Raw genomic sequence first — 17,860 nt, forward strand, 5'->3', positions numbered from 1 at the left:
TGTAAAAAGTTGCTTACGTAGGTACCTCTGTCTCCAGTTTGTAGAGTGAGATATGGTAATGAAATTAAAGGGTGCAGAAACCCTCAAGATTACAACCCCTGTTATTTTTAATTGATGCTTGCCAGCGAATGTCATTAGTACAGGTTCTACACAGACTATAAATATACAGAGAGAAAAAGTAAATTTTGTAACGAGGAAAGTAAACCAATGCAACGATTTGAAAATTAGCTTACTTTTTATTTGGTTTTGGAAAAAATATTACTATCAATATTATTGATATATGATACTATATTGTATGTTGAATAAATCGATTATTGATCCTTTTTTGAGACCAAGTGCGGGGTATGGATTTTTTAACAAATGTATATATATATATATACAAAAAATAATGTGTTACTTTTACATTGTTTTGTAATTAAATTATTATATTATATATACATTTTCGGGAGAAATTGGTGAATTGATCTAACAGGTTCTTGTAATTAAATTAAATGTCAGTTGCATTTTCTAAATATAATCAATGCTTCTTAATTACATAATAATATAATCTTGTAAATGATCGAGAATACAACTTCTATTTGGTAGTGTAATACAAGGCGCTAACGTCCCTTAAACATTACATTTACGTCCATTTAGACTGTGCGGTCCATATAAACCCATTTTAGTGCCCTGGTGAAGTTTAATAAAGCAACCCTAAGGCAATATATAGGATGTGTAATAAATATTAACGGCAAATGTACTTGAGTTTGTTAATTTTACTTAACATATTCGTATAAATTTATTTAAGCTTCACTTTTAATAAGTCGATATTCTACAGATATACGCACACACACACACACACACACACACACACACGCACACACACTAAAAGGCCGTACACCCAAAGTTCAAATAATTCAAATGTAACTTATTATAGAATGATTTTAATTGATAATCTTTATAGGCAGAGCAAGACATCAGACATTTAAAACGTCTACCACCATAATAAAATAAAATTCTCATTATAAAGCTAATGGACACTGAATTGAATCAGTATTTTTATCAAACATGAAGCTTTGTATTCCACAATAGTGGTAAATAGGTGTTCAGTCCATCCGATGGTAAATGGGTGATATAGCCTGTAGCCTATAGTTACATCTTTGTTGCCGACAACTAACAAAGGCATGTACGTAATTGCTTGAAGGTAAAGTACCTTATTCTCAAAGTCCTGATCTATCTCCAGCCATAATCTTCTGCAATCATTCACTTCAATATTTTCTTTGATCCTCTCCTTTCACATCCACGATCCGTTAAACATTCAGCACCTTTTGTATATTACATAAATATTTTTTTCTTAAACAAATACTAAAAAATAGAGCACGGTACAAGTTTCAGAAGGCCGATTTTTCGGCTGATTTAACAAATTTTATAGACGGATGCATCGGCGGCGAGCGGAAGGGGTTTCGCCTACCGCCTGTAAAGGCCAACCGGAGTAAGTGTACACGAGCGTTCAAACATTAATAATTACTTTAATATAAAAGTCAAGTATGTTAGAGACATTGTAAAAAGTTGCTTATTCACGTCCAGTTTGTAGAGTGAGATATTAATAATGCAGAAACCCTGATTACAACCCCTGTTATTTTAATTGATGCTTGCCAGCGAATGTCATTAGTACAGGTTCTACACAGACTATAAATATACAGAGAGAAAAAGTAAATTTTGTAACGAGGAAAGTAAACCAATGCAACGATTTGAAAATTATTTTTTTATTACATAAAAATATTACATAAATATTATTGATATAGTGATAGACTATATTAGTATGTTAATAAAGAAATAACACTAATTAGTGGTATTTTTTTTGTATTGGATAGAAGGCCTATCCAATACAAAAAAAATATTTGTTTATGTCAGGCAACTTAATATTATTATATTATATATATACACGTTAATTGTTACTTGTTACGTTCTTGTAATTAAATTAAATGTGTCAGTTGCATTTTCTAAATTGGTGAATTGATCTAAGTACATAATAATATAATCCTGTATATTTGGTAGTGTAATATGTCCCTTAAACATTACATTTACGTCCATTTAGACTGTGCGGTCCATATAAACCCATTTTAGTGCCCTGGTGAAGTTTAATAAAGCAACACAATATATAGGATGTGTAATAAATATTAACGGCAAATGTACTTGAGTTTGTTAATTTTACTTAACATATTCGTATAGATTTATTTAAATTTCACTTTTAATGATACCTACAGATATCTAAAAGGCCGCAGTTCAAATAATTCAAATGTAACTTATTATAGAATGATTTTATATATAAAAACATCATCGTCTACCACCAAAAATAAAAAGAATAATCGATTTTTTCACGAATGATTTATTTTTAATTTTTGTTGGTTTCAACTTTTTATATAATTTTAATAGCAACCAAACTAACGGCCAATGGAAAAGTATCTTCTTTTATACACATACAAGTACAGCATCACGGACGTCACTTTATTATGTAATGCTTGTTATACCCCTGCTAATCAAATCATAACACATATATAAGCAGTGTAATTCTTGTCTTTGTAAATTTCACTCTACCTATTTGACTTGATAAATTTCACTGTAATATTTGACTAAAAATCCCTCTCGTAAAAATAAAACTAAACTGCATGTGAACGCACCTTTTTACCTTCAATAAGCCGGAAGAATTTCGGTCAGTTAACTTCTCGTAAATCGTAATAAAAACGGCGTAGTCGACCAAATAAACACATGCCTAATATGATTATTATTATTAGGAGTAGTGTACTCATTATATGTAAATATATGTAATCTACTCAAATGGTATTTCTAAATAATATGAAACAAACTGTATTACCCGTTACCCGTTTAATTCTGAATACGGTACGGTCGTCGGTCTTTTTAGCTGTTTTTACGGAAAGATTGTAAATACTATTGGAAACATTATCAATGTAGGTACTCAAAATATGTATATCGGTTGTCTATATAAGTCCAACAGTGATTAGTATTTTAACAGATTTTATTTATTTGCTACTATTGTTCTATTGTATATTCTTCTGTATATTATTTAAATGTAGAGATGTAGAGTGTCTTAAATGTAATGGATTAAGGGTCCGTATTAGGTACATTGATTTTAGAAGAAAAAGTCTAATCCATCATATTTAAAATAAGTAATGTTGCTAAGTAACAGTTTATATGTAACGTGCAACTATGATCGGAACGAAAGTAAATTATATTTACTGCTATGTATGTAATCCACTGAATATCTCTATCAGTCTAGCGTATTAGCACATTGTCCTTCATTTAATAGTCGCATGTATATATATAAAAAAATAAGTAGTTCTAACAATTGTTTTTATACACAATGCACAGGCTCTGATTAGTTTAGGACTGATTTATTTTACGAAGACTGTATCGATGTAATTTAAATAATACAGAAAACATAAATGCAGATAAGACATTTCCTATGGCTGTATTAGATATAAAAATTAATGGTATACACATATATACATATATATTCATTTAAATACAATTTATAATTCATAGAAAAAATCCGAGTTCAGACACAAACAACTTGTTCAGAGACCGAACTCGCGACCATCGAAACACGAAGTAGTGGATTAAACCCCTACACCATATAAAGTTCCAATGTATCGAATAATCTTATAGTCGTGTACAGTGTCGGTTGGCAGTACATAGAAGTTGTAGAAATATAGACTGCGTAAATAGGAACGTCGTTCTATTGACCCTTTTGCTGTAATGAACTAAATGGGGTCAACCGCCATTCGCAAATACGAAATGGATACATTTCCTATTGAATTTATTCGTGTGTACTAAAGTACTTATTACAGCATTAGTTGTACTAATCTTATATAAGTGGTATGTACTTAACACAAATTAGAAAATAGTAAAGTTTTTTCTACTATTGGGCACTCCAAACCAGCTGGACTTATGGAGCGGGTGAAGGCTAACTCCTGCCTGTTGCTTACGTCTTTAGTCTGAAGGCTCTATGGGTTCAAGTTTCGGCTCAGATTGTAATTTTGATCCCCGTTTGAATGAGATTGAAGTATGTGTATGAATAAAGCGCTTGCTTGATTGCACTAGACGATTGGGGTCGTTGTCTTCTGAAGAAGACGAAGAAGACGAAGAAGACGACGCTGAAGCGAAAACAATGTCGTGTGTTTTTATCTAGGTAAGGTTAAATATTACCTACAGAAACGGTAACTTAACAAAGAATAAATAAATAAATTATGAAATAAAATTTTATATGCAAATGTAGTCTATTACTATATACATCTAATGTCTACCTATTTTTAATCCAGGGCAGATATTACTTTTTAAAAATTTTCTCATGTATATACGTAAGTTATTTAAATTTGTTTTGAAATATTACGCGAATTTACTTTCACTAGTGTTTATACTTATATATTTTTGTGTTTATTCATATATACTATGTATACGTATTACATACAAAAATCGCCTATTAGTAAAGTCGTATTACCGTATTAATATTTCGCATACTTTATCGCAAGTTAGCAGTAATTATGTAATGTGTGCTAAAAATTTACGTAATAATAATAATAGTAATAATAATAAAATTGGTGTCAATTAATAAATTATTAACTTTACTCACGTTTCCAGTAGTAGTAACGTCTTCTTCACCTATCGCTGAGGGTAGCTCTACCATCGTCTCCAGCCAGTTGCGGCCTGAAATAATAAACACTTCATTAACTTTGGTATATCATTATTACAAGCAATTATTACACAAATTGCTGTTATTATTTATTTGACGCCCTCGGTTGTGTAAACCTCTAGACACACCGCCTTACTTCCAAATTTTGCAAACGGTTTAACACTTTGCTTTTGTTGGTCGCGGGTTCAATTCTCCGTATGATTTAGATATTTATTTATATGCATAGTATGATTGTTTGTATATATATTGTTTTTCTATGAATACATATTAATTAAAAAATGAATTTAAGAATTTTTATCAGTATTCGAGTAACATAAGCTCTCCTGAGCTTAGTGCTAGATGTGTGTATTGTCCAGGATTATTATTATCCCCGAGACACATTGATTGGCCACATATTTGGGTGTTTTCTATGTACATATATTACATAGAATATGTATTTAAGATTTTTTGTCAGGTGTAGAGTTACCTGTAATACAACCTCTTCATAGTTTAGAGCACAGATAACATAATATTACATAGTTTAGAGCTAGATGGGAGTTTGTGTTAGATCTGGTTATGTCTAGGATTATTTTTATTATCCGAGTTATATGGATTGACTACACGCTTTGTGTAATTTTTAATTTCACATTACGGGTACAAGCAGTTGTTATTAAAATGCTTTTTTCTTTTATTACATTGTTAAATATAGCGAAGTTTTCAAGTGTTTATACTTATATATTTTTGTGTTTATTCATATATACTATGTATGTGTGAGAACTCGCCGATATATCACGTTGGAACGGTTTCCCTCTCAGCAAATTATGTTGAGTAGACACCCACTATTTAAGGGAAACTGACTGTTATTGTTACGACCTATGACAATAAACACAAGACAGTATTTTTTTTACCTACCCTCAAATAGGTTAAAGTTTAGCGATGTTGCGGCCTGAAATGGTAAACACTTCCGTTTACATATGATAAACGCTGTTATTATTTATTACCTCGGTTGTCCGTCAGATAAATATATGAACATATATATTTATCTTCCGTAATTTCGTTTTGTAATATGTGTATGTTTTCTACAAATAGAGTTCAGTACGTAGCTTGTTTTCAAAATAATAAACAGAACATTAGTACATTAACACTCTTTAGTCCTGCGACTGTCAGACTATTTAGTTTACATTTAAGTTTATTTTATATACATATGTATAATATAATCTTTATATATAAAAATTACGTCTCGATGGATGGTTTGCGATGGATTCCTAAACTACTAAACTGATTGCACATGGTGTGCAATTTGATCCAACTTGAAAGATAGCATAGCTTACATCTCAATTTATAGTCGCGATATTATTTTATTAAAACCTTTATTACAGCGACGCGTTCAGGACTACTATATTTGTATATATTTGTGTATATCTTACATATATATTGTATTTATCGTTCTGTTTATATTTTGTATATCATTTATTATATTTGCACCGACAACAATTATTATCTGCTCCACCTATGGTTGACTGGTAGATAATGCCGTTTACATATGATAAACCGTTAAAATATATGAACATATATATTTATTTTGTATTGTTTTGTAATATGAATGTTTTCTACAATAGAATAAGCTTGTTTTCAATAATAATAAAAGAACATCAGTACATTCACACTTTAGCCCTGCGACTGTCAGACTATTTAGTTTACATTTAAGTTTATTTATATATATATGTATAATATAATCTTTATATATATAAAATACGTGTCGATGGATGGTTTGCGATGGATTCTAAACTACATTACACATTATAGCTGAATCTCAATTTATAGTCACGATACAAACAATCACGCGTGGCCAGGACTGCTATATTTGTATATATTTTTGTATATCTTACATATATATTGTATTTATCGTTCTGTTTATATTTTGTATATCATTTATTATATTTGCACCGACAACAATTATTATCTGCACCACCTATGGTTGACTGGTAGATAATGCCGCATGGTGTTAAATTCGCTAAAACATAATCCAGTACTATATTTTGTATTGTGTCCATTGAAGTTAAATAAATAAATAAAAACATTACTGATGAACCGTACGATTGCAATCTACGAGTACACTGTAATGGGATTGTTTGTACTTAGCTATTTTCTCAGTGGAGCCATCTTGCCCTCCAGACTGAAACAAAAGCGCACATGCTAGAAGGTGGTTTATTTTTAATTTACTAGCTGTGCCCGCGGTATTTGTTACTCTTTCACGCAAAAACTACTGAACGCATTTGGATGAAACTTTACAGTAATATTATTATTCCATTTATTTCGGATATTTATCCATCCATATTATGTTAGTAAACAAGTTATAAACTATGTTAGTAAATTACAATTTTATACATTTAATTCATATATTTATATTTATGTCTTTGTCCATGTCCAGAAGCCCTGGGTCCGCAGCAATGCAGCGATATCCAGTGCCCCTGAAGTGGACAATCCGACATATTGGATATGGTGTTTATATGTATAATATAATATAGCTTTTACATCAGAATAACATATAGGCTATAAATTTGACTCGGGTGAAACCTCGAGCACAGCTAGTATAATAATAAAATAGAAATTACTATAGTAATTACGTATTTTAAACTTTTAACAATATCACATTAATTATGGGCTTCTCGGAAAGGAAAACAACACTAAAATGGAATTAATTAAAAGGTGCTTTCATTGAAAGTTTTACATCAGAAGATTACAAATTGATTTCTTTTTAATTACGGTAGATATTGAGGTGAGATGAAACCTTCCTGACAATTGTCCGTTTTGTCACTTTATTAACATCGTTTTAACTTTTATTTTGATCTTTTTGAATCTATACTAATCTTATTAATATCATAAACGTGAAAGTTTGTGAGTATGGATAGATGTTTGTTACTCTTTCACCTAAAAACTACTCAACGGATTTTGATGAACTTTACAATAATATAGCTTACACATTTATGTAGTATTATGTTATCTGTGGTATAAGTATGATTGTTTGTATTAATTTGGATATTTTGTCTTTATATAAAAATAAGGTATTTAAGTATTTGTATACAGCTTAGCAAGCTTGGGACTAGATGTCACTATGTGAATAGCTCCGGATTAGTATATAACTAGTTATGCCCACGGTTTCACCTGCCTGAAATTTATAACCTATGTGTTATTCTGATGTAAACTATATTATTGTAAGGTTACATTAAAATCCATTCAGAAGTATTCAAGTGAAAGAGTAAGGAATATCTATCCATCAATCCACATTCACAAACTTACACGTTTATATATAATACTAGCTGTACCCGCGACTTCGTTCGCGTATAATTTAATTTATTTTTTCTAAATTAAAAGTAGTCTAAGTTACTCCTTATTACATCAGCTACCTACCAAAAAAAGTCCCGTTAAAATCGGTTCAGCCATTTCAGAGATTAGCCGGAACAAACAGACCGACAGACAGACAGACAAAAATTGTAAAAAATGTTATTTTGGTGTATGTACCATATTTATATTCGTATGCATGTAGTAAAAACGGTTATTTCAATATTACAAATAGACATTCTAACTTTATTTATATGTACTATAGAAATAGATTAGTAAGATTAATTTCACTAAGAAAATACAAATGAACAAGTTGAGCTCTTCGTATTAAATGCATCACATAATCGCGCATATGAATGATGAAATTATGAAAATATCAGAAATTATATTTAGTTTTCCATTTTGCATGTCAGAAATAATTATCAAAATTATGGCACGAAACTGGACGACCTTCACGTATCATCTTTATAATTTATGCTCTATTTTTAGTTAGTTTTAGTTATTTATTATATAAAACAATAATATTAAGTAAATATTCTCACGGTTGACAACTATAATATGGTAGACAGAGGCATGAAACGAGAAATATTGTTTATGTATTGTGGAGAAATATTTCTTTTGTATGTATTAAAAAATGTAACACTAAGTTTCTTTCTCAGAAATCTTTTTGTTTATTTATGAACAGGCAAGGAATATTTATTCCGACACAAATCTATCGTTTTTTTTACAAATATTGGAGCAGTTAGTTACCTTGATAGTTTTATGGCGTTTGGTTTGTTGGATCAATAATGGGAAACATTGTACATGTAAAGAAAAGTAACGAATTAATACAATATCAAATCGAATCGATTCAAAAATTCATTTTAGCCGCTTAAGAACATATATTTTTTGTATTAATATGTTTTCCTCACCGTCCACTTGAATATACAGATTCATTGAGAAGAACTGGCAAGAAACTCAACTAAATTTAGTTTTTTTTAATAGTTAGTTTTTTCTACATTGTGTACTTATGTAGGTGTCTAGCACATAGTGACAAATTCATCAGATATTTATCACGATGATATCCAGGGGAAACTACGTGAAAGTCAACCTGATATGGTGCGGAGTAGACGCAATGGAGTCTTAACTCCACATTACAAACAATTCCCTTCCCCGTTCTATACGAATTCTATTATATCTATTATATCTATCTATCTATCTATTCTATTATAAATACATTATAATATGTATTCACATATTATAATGTAGAAGAATTTGTTTAGTTAATCACGCTAATGTATAGGTTTGAATGAAAACCATTCTTTTAATGTATTTTAGCTAGGCTGGGTAAAGGCTACATCAAGCTTCGACCAATAGGAACGGAGTATACCGCAGGTCAGTTAGTACAATCATAAGCTTTTAGAGTTCGCCGAACATTGCCATTAAAATTTAACATCAAAATTAACAATAATCTTCTCTAATACTCTCCAACATAAAATAGTATTAACATAGCGGTAGTGTTACCTGATGCATATATGTGGTTTACCCTCAAATTTTATCCAAAATCCGCCAAAGTTTAAGTCAAAACGACTGTTCATATGTAGTTTGTAGTAGTTGTAGTTATATGTTCATATAGTAGATTCTATATGTAGTTAACTACACCATAATAGAGAAATCTTCTGTATTAACAGCCCTAATGACTGTTATTTTTTGATACTACACACTATGGTGGCATTTTTTACTACTGATATGTAATATTATGTTATCTGTGCTACTGATTAGGACAAAGGAAATAAACTAAACATTTGCGTTCCAAAAATTTCTCCTGCTGTTATTTATTTTTTACATCAATAAAAGGACCATACCGTAAAATTTTTAAACCCAAACATTTCTCTCCACCTAAATATCTCCCCACACAAAATCCCTAAAATTTAGAGGGGAAACCCCCCAAAACTGGCATCACTGCATACCTAGTGAATTTGTTAGCATATTCATGAAGGATTATTCGTTCATTCAACTGTGAATTGAAACACACCCGTAATTATGTTTAAATTACAGTATCCCAATTTGCTTTCAAGATTATAATAACTTAATTATTATATCAGATAGTACATTAACAATAATTATATAATATCAGTGTAACATGTCTTTATAGAAAGACATAGAAATAGAAATAGAAATAATCTTTATTCAAATAAACTCATTACAAGAACTTTTGAATAGTCATATTTTGAATCTACCACTCATTCCGAACGCAGATTCATAACAAGAATGAGCAAGAAACTTGTGTGTTGCTCTTTTGAATAGATGTTTCTTATATAAATAATTAAAGTATAACAAGTAAGAGGCATGCGATAATCAACATAGAAATCGCTACGCGCTCATTATTAGTGCAATCGGATAATATTGTCAGCGCTATGGATTTTAAGTTTTTCTATAAAATCATTATAATAATGTTTAAACGTTAACGAATTCTTCAATTTTATAGTAAACTTTTTTAAAAGGAAATGTTTTATATGATTTTTATGACTTTTAAATATTTTATAAGGCAGATTTATAACAGACTCTGGTATTTTGGTGTAAAACGAATTACTAACTGTATGATGTAGTGAGAATAAAATGGGTTGGTACACAATTATAAGAAAAGAGGCACGACATCATCATCACCACTTACCAGTCCTATGGAATAGCAACACACGAGTTGTATCACGGGCGTCACATATTAGCGTGATGTCCGTAGAGCCATTAATAGGCAACGGTTACCATTAGGAAGCCATCTTCACATTAGGAAGGCCATCAGCTTGTTTGCTATTCCAATTATATAAAAAAACATTTCCTTTCATCTTCAGGTCATCTTAATAGCTTGACAGATGACCAAGGGATGAAGAACGTGAAAGAAAACCATAACCCAACTTGCCTTTTATGTTAGCCATTACTTAAACCTGTCATTTAGATACCTAGTCGCCGAGTACGAATAGAGTATTTATTTAACCATCTTTACATAGTATAAAATGAAATCGCTTCCTCTGACTGTTCGCTTAGTTGTTTTAAAATCTCCAACGGATTTTAATACAGTTTTTAGCAATGGATAGAGTGATCCAAGCCGGGTGGATAGCTAGTAAAATTACGGCATCACGCGTGAACGCCTTGCCCGATTTCACTAATTCTTTCTTTGTTGAGTTTGTTATTATCAGGAAAAGGTTCTTATTAAAGAGAAATTTAAGAAAGTTTAAGGATTTTTTCTTTATTAATTATACAAATTCGAATTTTAAATATTCATAGTAAAGATAGGACGTCTATTAGGCCAGGTATGTATAATAATAGACAATTTTACCTTGTTTCCGGTTGTTTGGAGACGGCATGCTGGTCTCGTCTCCGACGGTGGCCTTGCCCCCTGTAATATCTGAAATAAAAATAATCGCTATTGACCATAACAAAGAAACAAGAGAGATCAAAAATTAAGTATTATATCAACGGCTAGAATAGCTAAAGTGATTTTTAAAAATATTTTAATGCGGTGTTTCTTATTTTAATTATTAAGGAACGTTTTTTTATGGCCGTGGCGTCTAATGGACGTTTCCTTTTAGTTTAATTGCTACCGATTCCATATTTAAATAATTTTCGTTTTTATAATCTCTATTATCAATTCATTAATAAATCCAGGCTTACGCCACTTAGAACAAAATACCTTTCGTATAAATATTGCTCAGCAAAATTGGAAGCAATTGTTTGCCTAAATCTATTTTGAAGTGTTTGTCCTCATATACAAGATTTAGAACAATTCCTTCATTAGAACAATTCAATTTCTGTATAAAAACTATGCAAACTTTTTTTAGACGCATTATAGGTTACATCCATCAAGGATTCATATTATTTAGTTTAATTCTCACACATTCTACAATTAGAATGTGTGAAATAACAAATATTCAGTACGGAAACTTGACTACCTTTACGACCTTCTCTAATGGTGATCAAATTCCGACCGTTTTTTAATCCACACGTGTTTCGCCTGTGAACGAGGTCGGATATAGCTTGAAAGCCTAATGTGCGTAAATAACGTGTAGTGAAAATGATTACTATGGTAATACAGTGTACAAAAACACAATGAATTTTTTAAACTATGGTTCCATATTCTTCCGGTATTCTGATGATTCTGTCAATGTCAAGGTTGAGGTAGACATCTGTTGTGCGGTATTTTTAGAAACCCTGTTAATAATCTAAAACCAACATCGTAAACATTACAAATAAATATATTATATAATACTGTATTAGTTGATATACACGATGTATATGGGATTACGCACATTAGGCAAAAACGAAACGGCATTGTAGGTATAGACCTACAATGCCGTTTCGTAGTCGCGGTTTGATATTCTCATAAGTGGCAATAAGTGGCAAGTTACAACTAGAAATAGCTATAGATGACTTAATTTTAGGATTTAAAACCGTTCTTATTAGAATTAAAACTAAATTGGATCTATGTAACCAATTGTAGTGTAGAACAATTATTTAAAAACAATAATAATAATCTTTATTTTACTGCTTGCAAATAACCATAAAATGAAAATAAATTCTCTTTAGACTTTCAAGTTATACCTTACTAGCTGTTCCGGCAAACGTTGTTTTGCCTTAAAATAAAAAAAAAATTAGGGGTGGACTACTCCCAACATTTAGGGGGATGAAAAATAGATGTTGGCCGATTCTCAGACCTACTCAATACGCTCACAAAATTTCATGAGAATCGGTCAAGCCGTTTCGGAGGAGTATGGGAACGAAAACTGTGACACGAGAATTTTATATATAAGAAGATAAGAGTCTGGAGGCTGAACTAGGTCCTAACCAGTACTGTGTAGAAAAATTAGTAATGAGTATTCGTATAGTTTCGCACAAAAAAAAAATTTGTTCTAAATGACATGGGCGTGTAATGATCCAAATATTGATAAAACCTAATTTATAAATAGAATTGTCCATTCCGTAGGAAACTTCGCTTATTTACATATACGGCCGGGTCTGGGATTTACATAATTTATTCCCGAAATAGTGAGAAGTTCATAATAAAAGAGATTTCCTTTTATTCTAGGAAGCAATCAAGTAGGTGGTAATTAAGCGGTCACTGAGGTCACAACAGATACTTGGTCTTAGCGTGTGCCACCGTCTATTATGGCATAAAGATTTTGTTTAAGACTTAAAGGACTTTTCTCCCGCGTACACTTAGATTGTGTAATGAACTAACGAACGGACTGAAGTTTTCTCACGAGACTACAGCGTGAGGTTTTCAAGAATGGTATATTAAGGTTTCTGAAGGTTCGGCAACGCACACGTGACGCCCCTGGTGTCTCGAACCATTTACGATCAGATGGGCCGTATATTTGCGGCTATCGTAGTAAAAACAAAACTTTTTACAAATAATGAAAATGTAATTTAATATAAATCAATACCTTTTATCTTCTTTACATAGTATAAAATGAAGTCACTAGCGCTATCTGTTCGCTTAGATCAGTGATTCCCAAAGTGGACTATATCGACCCCCAGGGGTCTATGACAAACTGCAAGGGGTCTACGACAACGGTCATCTTGTTGTTTTTACTTTATGTTTTTAACACTAAACTTTACTAAAGTGGGAATTTGACAAAATAATCAATACCCGATAAGAATAAGGGATAAAAACCGAAAAATATGGCATATCTACGACACTTTTTTTATTTTTGGCAATAGATAAGAATAATTCAAGAGGAAGGTTTATACATATAACATCTGTACACTCGTGCGAAGCCAGGGTGGGTAGCTAGTGTTATTATGAATACATAATAATAATACCACATGTATACATTTAGTATAAGCATAAGTGTGAACAATTTCAATGTAAATAACGAGTTAAACCAACAGTGCTTCTACAACACATTTACGCTTTTGCACTAGTTTTAGATAGTTATTTTATATGTAAACTAGTTTCTAAGCCAGTTCTAGTAATGATAATGTACTTTAACGACTATAATCTGAGATGGTATGAGAGAAGCTTTTTTAAAAGAGTATATTTTGGAATCTCTTATTACTTCTGCCTTTGGGCGGACGGAGGAGTATGAAATTACGCTAACTTATAGTTTATATAGAGAAGGAGTGCAGAATACAATAAAACATTACACACGCTATCTTTATATTATACTATATTGTTAATTATCAAATCCTCGAATCGATGTTTGTTTCTGTAAGTAAGTAATTCTGTAAGTCGTTTATTTGCATTACAGACATGATAAGTAAACAATTAAGTCACAATAACGATACCAGCAGGCAGCGCTGTAATATGCCTTTTTACAGTAGGCATGCCAATTTTTATTACTAAGAATAAAGATGTTATAACAATTATATTATCTGTAACAATTATATAATCAATCAATCAAGTGCAATCATAGACAATAGTAATATTGATTGTATTTATATCTTAGGTGACTTTAATGCGCACCCCACCGAATTATTTTTTAATGAATTATCGATGTTTTGTGATGAACAAGAATGGACTTGTATAGATGTAGATATGTTAAAAAATGTATCTAACTGTTTTACTTTTGTGAGTGAGGCTCACGGGTCACAGAGATGGTTAGATCACTGTGTAGTATCTAAAGCGGCCGTGGCCTCCGTATGTAATATATACATAGAGTATGACATACTGTGGTCTGACCACTTTCCGTTAATTGTAGAATGTAATTTAGATGTTCTCTCACCTAAAATACATGAAATAAAATCCGTACCTAATAATGTAGTATGGGGTGAAAGAAGCACAGATCAAATAGACTCGTATTATAATAACTGTCACACTCAATTAAAAACTTTCGATTTTCCACCTGAGTTCTATAACTGTGCCGATCGAACATGTAATATTTTACAACATAAACAAACAATAGATAACTTGTATAACGATATAGTAAATGTACTAAGACGAGCGGCTGTGACTTGTAAAAGCCCTAAATATGTTAGGCGTAAGAAGAGGGTTATAGTAGGTTGGAACAAACACGTTGGCGAAGCACACGAGAACGCGAGACATAAATTCCATGTTTGGTGTCATTATGGTAAACCAAATAGCGGCATATTTTACAATAATATGTGTGAGGCCAGAAAACATTTTAAGAAACGTCTTAGGTGGTGTCAAAACCATCAAGAGCAAATAAAAATGGATATTCTGGCATCTCATCATTCAACAAATGACTTCCGTTCATTCTGGAAAGCCACGAAGAAGCTAAATTCAAAGTCGACCATTCCCGTGTGTGTTGACGGTGTTAGCAATGCCGGGGATATAGCTAATCTTTTTAGGGATCACTTCACGATTAAATCGTCATTGGGGCCATCGCGTGCTATGCTTAGTGTTGAGTCTGGCCAAGAGGTGAAAATTAGATGTAATGCTAAAGAAATAGACCTGATCATAAAATCCATGACTAGAGGTAAGTCGCCTGGACATGACAGTCTCAGTATTGAGCATTTACAGCATGCGGGTCCCCACCTCTCGCGACTGTTGGCTATGCTCTTTAATTTTTGTATCAGTCACTCATATATGCCAGAAGAGATGATGAAAACAGTAGTGATACCTATAATTAAGAATAAATCTGGTGATGTATCAAATAAAAACAACTACAGACCCATCTCTCTAGCCACAGTTATCTCGAAGGTATTTGACGGCATGCTTAACTCTAGGTTGACTCAACATATAAAAATACATGACAATCAATTTGGCTTTCAAAAGGGATTGTCAACTGAAAATGCAGTGTTGTGTGTGAAGCATGCCGTCCGATATTATACTAATCGGAAAACGCCAGTCCATGCATGCTTTCTAGACCTGTCAAGAGCATTTGATCTGGTTTCTTATGATATTTTGTGGAAAAAGCTTGAGGAAATTAATTTGCCACCAGATCTCATAAATATCCACAAATACTGGTATGCTAATCAGGCCAACAGCGTCCGATGGGCGGGTACCATGTCACAGTCATACAGATTGGAGTGTGGCGTGAGGCAAGGGGGATTGTCGTCGCCGATACTTTTCAATCTGTATATTAATGAACTGATAGTTGCATTGGGTAGCACTCATGTCGGCTGTCATATAGACGGTGTAAATGTAAATAATATAAGTTATGCGGACGACATGGTGCTTCTGAGTGCGTCAGTATGTGGACTTAGAAGACTCATGGCTATCTGTGAGTCATATGCGCGTCGGCACGGTCTGGTTTATAATGCAATAAAAAGTAAAGTCATGGTCTTCGAGGCCAGAGGCAATAATACAGATGTTTTTCCCGAAGTCAAACTCAATGGCATAGCGCTGGAAAGGGTGTATAAATTTAAATACTTGGGACATCTGTTGAACTCTGACCTTAGAGATGACGATGATATTGAACGAGAAAGGAGAGCGCTGGCGGTGAGGGCGAATATGATAGCGCACAGATTTGCGCGGTGCTCTAGGGATGTCAAGATCACTCTATTTAGATCATTTTGTACATCCTTTTACACTTGCAATCTGTGGGCTGCATACACCCGAAAGTCCTACAGCGGGCTTCGCGTTCAGTATAACAACGCATTCAGGGTGTTGATGGGGCTGTCGCGATGCTGCAGTGCATCAGGGATGTTCGCGGAGTACCGTGTGGATTGTTTTTATGCTACAATGCGGAAAAGATGCGCATCCCTGGTGCGGAGGGTACGTGCCAGTACCAACAGCATCCTGAGCATGATTGCGGGGAGGCTGGACTGTGCATATGTTAATCACTGCTGTACTATTTCTAATGGAATGGTACAGCGGTGATTTTTATACTGATTTATATGTGAATGTATTTTAATTTATATTTTAACTTAATTTAATATTAATTTTTGATATTATTTGTATTATTATTATTTTTGTGTGTGTATTTTGTGTCTGTAGTCTGTACGTACTAACATTAATTATAAGAAATCTGTAATACTAACAAAGTGGGCAATTAAGCCTGATAATAAATACATTATTATTATATAATGTGCTGTTATCAAATTCTTATATAAAGCAAATCATTAACAATAGAATTTAATAATGTTCAAACTTCTAATTGAAATTAATTATGGTCGAATTTCGACCACCATTATGTATACTAACATAGTATAACTAAATTAATTAGACTTTCCTTTCAACGCTGCCAAAAAGTTACAACAGTGTTACAGAACTATAGTATTCCCTCAGAATACTAATTATATACTGGGAACTTCTGTATTAATGGGCGACATTAGATTATCGTACTATACCAATTGGACATGATTTCACCAAAATACTGTTACGTAACTGGTTTACATACTGAAATTCCTAACCGGTCCGTAGAACTGCATCACGGATATCATCCTCCGATCTATTCGCCATCCAATTCAAACGATGATCGATATTACGATGGCTTAAGTCGATCGAACTCCTAGCACCGCATTCAGCCTAAAGTCATATCTGACAGGCAGGTGTTGGCCTTCAGCCGCTCCATAAATCCTTTCACGGCTTTGGAGTACACTCTTCACTCCTTCCCCTATCGTTCGGTAAAGCTGTAAAGACCAGCTACGACCTAGCATTAGAATAGTTCGAAAAAAACTGATATCATACCATCACGTGATGATATGATATCTATGTCTATTACATCTCTCATGCGATGAATTCTGGAAGACTAAGACTCTTCCATTCTCTGTAACTTAATTGCCATATTTCATAATCGTTGAAAACCCCTCAACAAAAACATAACTCACAAAGAAATTCTGAGAGAAACTAAAATAGGCGCGACAGAGAACTTTCTAGAAAATCCGCCTCGGCTGTCATACTATTCAAATTGAACCTGTTTTTTGAAATTGTATTGTTGTCAAACACTTGAAGTTAGAACCCATAGCACG

The 17,860-nt window shown here is 32.5% G+C and overlaps 1 protein-coding gene across 1 annotated transcript in view; it reads right to left on the reverse strand.

The window, feature by feature from the left end:
• LOC131844273 (adenylyl cyclase 78C) overlaps positions 1-17,860 on the reverse strand; it is a 128,240-nt gene that overhangs the window by 47,673 nt on the left and 62,707 nt on the right. The window contains exons 3-4 of the mRNA XM_059193110.1: positions 11,325-11,393; positions 4,631-4,704 (exon numbers count right to left, since the gene is read on the reverse strand). Of these exons, the coding sequence (XP_059049093.1) occupies positions 4,631-4,704; positions 11,325-11,352 (102 nt within the window). The 5' untranslated portion in view covers positions 11,353-11,393. The remainder of the gene's footprint in view (positions 1-4,630; positions 4,705-11,324; positions 11,394-17,860) is intronic.

This window comes from Achroia grisella, unplaced genomic scaffold (assembly GCF_030625045.1).
Source record: "Achroia grisella isolate CSIRO2021 unplaced genomic scaffold, CSIRO_AGI_Agris_v1 utg402, whole genome shotgun sequence".
Classification (NCBI taxonomy): domain Eukaryota; kingdom Metazoa; phylum Arthropoda; class Insecta; order Lepidoptera; family Pyralidae; genus Achroia; species Achroia grisella.